Source organism: Thamnophis sirtalis, unplaced genomic scaffold (assembly GCF_051295495.1).
Source record: "Thamnophis sirtalis isolate CommonGarterSnake01/CBP01778 unplaced genomic scaffold, rThaSir2_p1.2 scaffold_10, whole genome shotgun sequence".
NCBI lineage: Eukaryota > Metazoa > Chordata > Lepidosauria > Squamata > Natricidae > Thamnophis > Thamnophis sirtalis.
In genome coordinates this window covers 2,430,715-2,440,215 of record NW_028261390.1, presented here as the reverse complement: position 1 = coordinate 2,440,215, position 9,501 = coordinate 2,430,715, and the positions used below count along the sequence as shown (strand labels likewise).

Here is a 9,501-nt window from a genome sequence, read left to right as displayed (position 1 = left end):
TTAATGGCTCTGTAGATAGCTAGACCTTCTCCAAGGTGATCTGTTCCCCAGCTTGGTCTTCCAAGGATGCCCCCATCGCTACTACAGCTCAGTCCATCCAATTTGTCGATTTGTCGTCTTCATCTTCTTCCTTTCCCAACATCAGAGCCTTCTTCAGAGTTCTTTGCGTTGACTGACTGATTGACTATGCACTATCAAGTCAAGTTGACCCTTAATCTATACATAGATAAGATCTTCTCCAAAATGATTTTTCCTTGACCAGATCTTCCAAAGATGCCCACATCACTGTTGTAACTGAACTCATGCACCTTGTTGCTGATCATTCTCTTCTTTTCTTTCTTTCTTTTTCTTTCTTTCTTTCTTTTTCTTTCTTTCTTTTTCTTTCTTTCTTTCTCTCTCTCTCTCTGTCTTTGTCTTTCTTTCCTTTTCTTTCTTTCTTTCTTTCTTTCTCTCTCTCTTTGTCTTTCTTTCTCTTTCTTTTTCCTCTTTCTTTTCTTTTCTTTCTTTCTCTCTCTCTCTCTCTTTGTCTTTTTTCTCTTTCTTTCTCTTTCTTTTTTCTTTTTCTTTTTTTCTCTTTCTTTTCTTTCTTTCTTTCTTTCTTTTTCTTTCCTTCTTTCTTTCTTTCTTTCTCTCTCTTTCTTTCTTTGTCTTTCCTTCTTTTTTCTTTTTCCTCTTTCTTTTCTTTTCTTTCTTTCTCTCTCTCTCTCTTTGTCTTTTTCTCTTTCTTTTTCCTCTTTCTTTTCTTTTCTTTCTTTCTCTCTCTCTCTCTTTGTCTTTTTCTCTTTCTTTCTCTTTCTTTCTCTTTCTTTCTCTTTCTTTTTTCTTTTTCTTTTTTCTCTTTCTTTTCTTTCTTTCTTTCTCTCTCTTTCTTTCTTTGTCTTTCTTTCTTTTTTCTTTTTCCTCTTTCTTTTCTTTTCTTTCTTTCTTTCTTTCTTTCTCTCTTTGTCTTTTTTCTCTTTCTTTCTCTTTCTTTCTCTTTCTTTCTCTTTTCTTTTTTCTCTTTCTTTTCTTTCTTTCTTTCTTTTTCTTTCCTTCTTTCTTTCTCTCTCTTTCTTTCTTTGTCTTTCTTTCTTTTTTCTTTTTCCTCTTTCTTTTCTTTTCTTTCTTTCTTTCTCTCTCTCTCTCTCTCTTTGTCTTTCTTTGTCTTTCTTTGTCTTTCTTTGTCTTTCTTTTTCCTCTTTCTTTTCTTTTCTTTCTTTCTCTCTCTCTTTGTCTTTCTTTCTTTCTTTTTTCTTTTTCTTTTTTCTCTTTCTTTTCTTTCTTTCCTTCTTTCTTTCTTTCTTTCTTTCTTTCTTTCTTTCTTTCTTTCTTTCTTTCTTTCTTTCTTTCTTTCTTTCTTTCTTTCATCTTTCTCCACATCAGGACCTCTCCAGGAGTTCTCTGGTCTATGTATTTAGCAACTAACTGGTTCAGGACAATCAGGGGCTAACCTGCTCCTTCAAGCCTCCCAAGGCGTCCTCGGAACACAGCAACGGTCACAAGCATGAACCAGTTGCCAAGCAACCGGATTTTGATTCTCACGCACAATCACGGGGATGCTACAAAGGTCGTCAGCGTGAGAAACGGTCGCAAGTTGCCTTTTTCAGTGCTGTCGTAACTTGGAACCGTCACTAAAGGAACTGTTGTAAGTCAAGGACTACCTGAATTCTCTTCCAGACACAGAAGGCCACAGTTCCTAACTCACCCCCTTGTCCAAATAATTCCAAAGTCAGCTTTTCCCACGTAGGAGAAGTAAGAAGTAAGTCAGTCCACCAAGGAGGAGAAATAGCAATTGTTGTTGTTGTTAGTTGCGAAGTCGTATCCGACCCATCGGGACCCCATGGACAATGTTCCTCCTGTCCTCTCCCATCCTCTGGAGTCCATTGAAGCTCACTCCTTCTGCTTTGGTGATTCCATCCAGCCACCTCCTTCTCTGCCGTCCCCTTCTTCTTTTGCCCTCCATCGTTCCCAGCATGAGGCTCTTCTCCAGGGAGTCCTTCTTCCTTCTCCTTAGGTGGAACAAAGTCTTTGAGTTTCCTCTTCAGGATCTGGCCTTCCAAAGAGCAGTCAGGGTTGATCTCCTCCAGGACTGACCGGTTTAGTGCATCTTTATCTAAATCAATCTACCTATTTATCTCCCTACATATCTATCTATGTTGTTATTAGTTGCGAAGTCGTGTCTGACCCATCGCTGGATAACATCCTCCAGGCCTTCCTGTCCTCTACCATCCTCTGGAGTCCATTGAAGCTCACGCCGGCTGCTTTGGTGACTCCATCCAGCCACCTCCTTCTCTGCCGTCCCCTTCTTCTTTTGCCCTCCATCGTTCCCAGCATGAGGCTCTTCTCCAGGGAGTCCTTCTTCCTTCTCATTGGGTGGCCAAAGCATTTGAGTTTCCTCTTCAGGATCTGGCCTTCTCAAGAGCAGCCAGGGTGGATCTCCTCTAGGACTGACCGGTTGGATGGCCTTGCCGTCCAAGGGGCAATAGACTTCGACTTATATACCGCTTCATAGTGCTGACAAAACAACACTATGGCAAAACACTGGCTCTCCCCCCACACCCCCAACGGCCCATCCCACGTGGCACAAAAGTGATGGAAGCATCCATTCAAACACCTGATGACTCACCTGCCTTTAAGAAGAGTCACCTGGTCCACTTTTCCTCCTCCTTCCAACCCTTCCCCCCCTTTCTGTTATTCAAAGGCTTCCTGTCCCACTGACCTGAATACCGCCTTTCTCCCAGGCGGTGGGGGGGGAGGATGGACGCAGAGCCCAGAAACCACCAGTGGAGCAGGGAGCTTCAGTGGAGTGTGTGTGTGTGTGAGAGAGAGAGAGAGAGGGAGAGAGAGAGAGGGAGGGAGGGAGGGAGGGAGGGAGGGAGAGAGAGAGAGAGAGAGCTTTGCCCCCCAAAATCTGCCCTTCCTTTGCAACAGTGCAGAAGCAGGGGGGAAGGAGATGTGTGGATTGCAGCTGGCTTCCCCCAGATTTTTGGCAAGGGGTGGGGGCGGGGGGAGAGACTCCCCCCCCGTATCCCCCCACTTCCTAATGCTTCAGCGATTTCCCAGGGTTTTTGTGTATTTTTTTAAAAAACCGAGAAAGATTAATTATCGTTGGAAAGAGGGAGAGAAAAAAGAGAGAAGGTGAGATGGTAAAGAGAGGTGCCAAAATTGCTGGCGGGAGGAGAGAGAGAGAGAGAGAAGTGGGGGGGGGGGGGCGCAGAGCAACGTCACCAGCAGAGATTTCCTTATTGGGTCTCCCTAACCTGCATCCTGAGTCCATATATGGGCATTTACGTCACAGCCAAACCCGGCTTGGGAACTCCAGAAATGGAAGCGCCGGGCTGCAACGGAAGATCCGAGGCAGATATAAAAAGCCACGCTGCAGCGCCTCGACTCTTTGCTTACAAACAACAGGAGGCAGCCCAGCACCTGCGGAGCCCAGCCAGCCCAGGTGAGGCCGGCGGGCAGGTGAAGCAGCCGGCCCGCGCCCCAGGGCAAGGCAAGGCAAAGCAAAGCAAGGCAGGGACGCCGGGTGGGGAGCGCGCCAGGTTCCCCTTTGGCCACACGTGCGCCCCTGGAAGTCGCGAGGAGGGGGCTTGGTTCCACCCACCTAACTTCCTCCTCCTCCTCCTCCTCTTCTTCCTCCTGGGATATGTTGAACCTCATGGACTTCTCTCGCCAGGAAACCCCGAGAGTCGAAGACGGACGTTTCCCTGAGCAAGGAGAGCAGCTGCCGCCTCTCCTGAGCCAGCAGCCCCCAGGGAAGAAGCCCCCGATTATTTCGCAGGTAAGGATGGAGGAGGAGGAGGAGATGAAGAGCAGGCTGCGAGCTCTTCATAGGTGAACCCCCTTTGGGGGAAGCTTCAAGATGAGGCTCTAAATGGAGTCTACTTTCTTCTCTCTCTCTCTCTCTCTCTCTCTCTCCCTCTCTCCTTCTCTCTCTCTCTCTCTAGGCCAGCAGTGGGCAGCCAGGGGGTACCCTTCAGCATTTGGAGGAGGGGGCTGGAGGGCAGGAAGCTGGCTGTGTGTGTGATGCAATGGTAGAAATTGGGGGACTCTGCGGGGCGGGGGGGGGAGGAAGAAAAAAACCCTTGTTTTTCTTCCTAAGCGGAGGAATGCAGTTGGGTGATGCCAATCTCAAAATGGCAGGAATTCCTGCCACCTGTTTTCAGCAGCCATGCTGACTGGGGACGCTTGCCCACACTCAGCGGGGTAGTGCTGGGCTTATCTTGATCCCCTAATATTTTGGGATGGCCACCTTTGGAAGGTGCTGGGAGAAGGATTCGTTGGGAATCCCCTAAAGCTAAACAGTTCACATTTCCCCCCCACCTGATAATATCCATGCTAGATTTTTCCCATCCTCCCTGAATGGTTTTTAAAGGGTAGCTAAGAGGTCATTAAGCGGGCCTCCTACTGCTGAGATCCCCTGGAAGGGGAAGGGGGGGCTTGGAGCTGGATGTTTGCATCAACAAAGGCCCTTCCAGTCAAATCAGGAAGGGCTCCCATGATGTCATCTAGCTCAACCCAGCTGGCTCTCCTGCCTAAGACGGGACTAGAACTCTCTGTCTCCTGGCGATCATCTCAAAGCCAGCCAGCCAGCTTTCCCGAGTTATTCCACTGGCTTTCATGCCAAAGGCAGGACTAGAACTTGTGGCCTCCCACTTTCTAGCCTGGGGGATTCTGGGAGTTGTAGTCCACACATCTTAAGGTCCCTAAGCTTGGGCAATGGTGCTCTATTCCAGTGTTTTTCAACCTTGGCAACTGGAAGATGTCTGGACTTCAACTCCCAGAATTCCCCAGCCAGCATTCGCTAGCTGGGGAATTCTGGGAGTTGAAGTCCAGACATCTTCCAGTTGCCAAGGTTGAAAAACACTGCTCTATTCTAGAGAAACCTGGGTTGACATTAACAATATTATCTCTCTTATTTATGGTCCAAGGCACAGAAGTTCATTTTATATAGGTAGTCCTCAATTTACGACCATAATTGAGCCTAGTATTTATGTTTGTAAGTGGGGAAATTTGTTAAGCGAGTCCCCCCCCCTATTTTACGACTTTTCCTTGCCACATGTGTAAGCGAATCCCTGGAGTTGTTACACTCGTAACATCATCGCTAATCGAATCTGGTTTCCCCCTTTGTTGGTGAGAAGGTCACTAAATGGGGTAGCTTTTAAGGCAGGACTAGAACTCCCCATCTCCTGGTGATTGGATCAAAGTCACCCAGCTGGCTTTCATGCCTAAGGCGGGACTAGAACTCACCGTCTCCTGGTGATTGGCCCAAAGTCACCCAGCTGGCTTTCATCGCTAAGGGGGGACTAGAACTCACCGTCTCCTGGTGATTGGCCCAAAGTCACCCAGCTGGCTTTTCATGCCTAAGGCGGGACTAGAACTCACCGTCTCCTGGTGATTGGCCCAAAGTCACCCAGCTGGCTTTCATGCCTAAGGCGGGACTAGAACTCACCGTCTCCTGCTGATTGGCCCAAAGTCACCCAGCCGGCTTTCATGCCTAAGGCGGGACTAGAACTCACCGTCTCCTGGTGATTGGCCCAAAGTCACCCAGATGGCTTTCATGCCTAAGGCTGGACTAGAACTCACCGTCTCCTGGTGATTGGCCCAAAGTCACCCAGCCGGCTTTCATGCCTAAGGCTGGACTAGAACTCACCGTCTCCTGGTGATTGGCCCAAAGTCACCCAGCTGGCTTTCATCGCTAAGGTGGGGACTAGAACTCACCGTCTCCTGGTGATTGGCCCAAAGTCACCCAGCTGGCTTTCATGCCTAAGGCGGGACTAGAACTCCCGGTTCCCCAGTTTCTAAGCTTCCTTAACCACTAGATGAAACTGGCTCATCATTAGGGACACTGGATTCATTTAACGACCGTGGCATTCACTTAATAACCCCAGTGATTCCCTTGACAGGTGCAGGGGGGAAAAAATCATGCTACCTACGTCTAGAAACTGGAGTAGTTTTACTTGACACTCAAACTGGTTTTTTTTCCCCCCAGGAGACTTGATGGGAGCAACGATGAACTCCGAACCAGTGGATTACTTCTTCCTTTCGGGAGAGGCGTCTCCACCGGTCAGCTACTCCGGCAGCCTGTTCATCAAGACAGAACAATGCCAGGATCAGGAATCCCTCTTCAACCTGATGTCGGGGATCCTCGGCCTTTCTCCCTTCTCCGCTCCGGAAGTTCAACCGCGGCCTCCCGAGGCGAGCTACACCATCCCGGAAGCTCTACAAAACCATCTGGACCTCTACTCCACCTGCCAACCGGGAACTCAACATCTCCGTGCAGCCGTCGTTGCCCGAACAAGCCTATTCGTCCTTCCCGAGTCCGGAGAGCCTCCCGCCGTTCCGAGCCTCTCCGGAAGTTCGGACCTCTTCCTCCCATTGTCTCTTTCACGAGAAGCTGCTGATTCGAAGCAGGAGCTGAAGTTGTCCTCCGTCTCCCCCACCGCCGAGAAGTTCAAATCGTCCTGCTCCCATTGGGAGCCCCTCAACCAGCCTCATCATTACCTGCCGGCCGAGGTCCCCCCTTCGGAGACCTTCCACCCCAACGTGGAGGCCAGTCCATCCTTGTTTCCACACATGGTCTCCAAGACGGAGAACGCCTTGACAGTCAGCTGCCAGTCAGAACTCAACTCTCTCTCGGAACATTCCGGCTCTTACGGACCTCCCTTGGATTTTGGTTGCAACGCTGAGGCGTTCTTGAGTCACGGCTCACTCCCCACCGACTTTGTAGACACCAAGGCCCCTAAACTTTCCCCGCCCTTCAGCCAAGAGTTTGAAGCTCCTGTCCCTCACCCGGATGTCCTCACCACCCTGATGAACCCCAACGGTCTCAAGATGCCTGGCCAACCGTCCTCATCATCGGTCCCCATGACGGACTTTTTAGCTCACCTCCCAAGTTCTTCGGCCAACAGTTTGGGGCTTAGCCGGGCCTCCGGCGGCTTGGCGGGTCCCAAGAAGAAGACACGGCGTGGGAAATGCTCTTCTAAATGCTTTTGTCCCAAACCTCACGAGAAGGCCTTTGCTTGCCCGATGGAGAACTGCGTCCGGAGCTTTGCCCGTTCCGACGAACTCAACCGACACCTGCGGATCCACACGGGCCACAAGCCCTTCCAGTGTCGCATCTGCCTGAGGAACTTTAGCCGCAGCGACCACCTGACGACCCACATCCGGACCCACACGGGGGAGAAGCCCTTCTCCTGCGATGACTGTGGACGGCGCTTCGCCCGGAGCGACGAGAAGAAAAGGCATAGCAAAGTCCACCAGAAACAGAAGGCGCGGGCCGAGGAGAAACTCAAAGGACTTGGGTTTTACACCATGGGGCTTTCGTTCGGGACGCTCTAAATGGCACGGCCCCCTGGGCCCCTCCCCCGGGGATGGGGAGGGGGGGACACGCTGCTGTTTTTGGTGGGTGGGTGGGAGTGACAATTCTTTGAAGCACTTTGCAGGGATGCTCAGGGGAGAAGGAGCCACCTGTCCGCCACGGGGAACATGGGAAAGGAAATGAGCATTGATGGGCTCAAGGGTAGCCCATTCAGCTGGTTGACTGGCAAAAGGGAAGCAGAGGAGAAGATGAATGGAAGGAGGGAAGGAAGAAAGGAAAGGGAAGAGGCAGAAAAGGACTTGTTGGGATCCAGCCACAGTTCAAACTCAGTCTCTGTTCATCTATGGTGGGCCTCCGTTAGTGACGTATGGGCCCGTTTTCTTCAACTGTTACAGCTTTTAAATGCATTTCAGCACCATGAGCCGTGGACAGCTCCGAGACAGCAGGACGGAGTTTTCTTTGAACAAAAATCAAAGAAAAATGTATTTTTTTTTGTATTTAGCTTTAGTTAAAGCTGTGTGCGTGCGTGTGTGAGCGTGTGTGTGCGTGTGTGCGTGAATAACTGCCTACGTTTTATACAGGATCACCTTGGAAGCGCTATAATTTGGAATGAGTAGAACCTTTCTCTTTCATAAGCACTTTAACGAACCTCCGTAGAAGGGGCCATTTTTTTAAAAATAATAATAATAATAATAACAAAAAAAATGCCATGATTATGTTTCCTCGTGTTAAAAAGCAGGATGTGTAAAAAAAAGAGAGAGAGAGAGAGAGAAGAATCATCATCCTTGGGAACATGTATTTAAAAAAACAACAGCATGATTTAATGGCTTCTTGTGAACGATGCCAATTGTTGCTTTGGAATTGTTTTTTTTTTTAAAGAATAACCAACCTTGGCTTTCAATGAACATTTTTGCTATAAACATTGTGAAGGGGGAGGGGTGGGGGGGTTTCATTTTTAAAGAAATGCAAATCTCTTCCTTTGTAAAACAGAACAAAAAAATAACAACCAATGATATGTGTTACGAGGAGAAAAAAAAACCATGTTTATTTTTACAATAATAAACAAATTTGCTTTCATGTACAACTGTCGGCTGAAGTGGCCAGGGGTTTTGGGGACGGGGGGGGGGGAGATGGTCGAGACCTAATGGCAGAGTGCCATGCGCTGTGGAGGGCAGGTGGAGACGGGCTGGGGGGGGGGTTGGATTGGACCCACCACCACCTTGAAGCGTAGGAGGGGATCCAGGAAGAGGGAAATAGCTGCCTTCCTCTTCTGCTGTGTGGAGAGTCTCACCGGAGAAGCGAGTTTCTGTACATGCACAGAGTGTTCTCTTTCTTGAACTCTTGGGTGGGCCAAAGCCGGCTGTTCTGACCCAGGATTCCTTCAAATCAAGAAGCAGAGTCTTGTTCCCGGCAAAACCCTTTTATTTACACGACTGTGAATTCCTTTCATTTACAGTCAGCGAGGCTTGGCAAACAGCCTTTCAGAGGAATGTTTATCCACACGCACCTTATCTCTTTCATTCACAGTCAGCGAGGCTAATAAACAGTCTTTCAGAGGAATGTTTATCAACACGGACCTTATCTCTTTCATTTACAGTCAGCAAGGCTAGTAAACAGTCTTTCAGAGGAATGTTTATCCACACGCACCTTATCTCTTTCATTCACAGTCAGCAAGGCTAATAAACAGCCTTTCAGAGGAATGTTTATCCACACGCACCTTATCTCTTTCATTCACAGTCAGCAAGGCTAATAAACAGCCTTTCAGAGGAATGTTTATCCACACGCACCTTATCTCTTTCATTCACAGTCAGCAAGGCTAGTAAACAGTCTTTTCAGAAGAATGTTTATCCACACGTACCTTATCTCTTTCATTCACAGTCAGCAAGGCTAGTAAACAGCCTTTCAGAAGAATGTTTATCCACACGTACCTTATCTTTTTCATCCATGCTGGCTGGGGAATTCTGGGAGTTGAGGTCCAGACATCTTCAAGTTGCCAAGGTTGAGAAACACTGTTCTAATGAAAAGGAAGGAGGGTTTCAAGGAAGTCCTGCCTTAGCACTTGGCCAACAGAGGTGCCCCCCCCCGATACAAGCCTGCTCTCATACCCACCACGGCCCACCGAGGACAAACCCAACCCTGATGCCGTCCTCAATTAAACCAAGTTTGACACCCTTCATCAACAGGGTTTATCCTCTGCT

General features: G+C 48.8%; 1 protein-coding gene across 1 annotated transcript; it reads left to right on the top strand.

Annotated features, from left to right (window-relative positions):
• Positions 1-5,976: 5,976 nt before the first annotated feature.
• On the top strand, positions 5,977-7,323 carry EGR4 (early growth response 4). The gene is given in 3 exon segments (XM_014061174.2): positions 5,977-6,243; positions 6,245-6,380; positions 6,383-7,323. Coding segments are annotated over 3 exon segments (1,338 nt in total). The 5' UTR covers positions 5,977-5,982.
• The last annotated feature ends 2,178 nt before the right edge of the window (positions 7,324-9,501 follow it).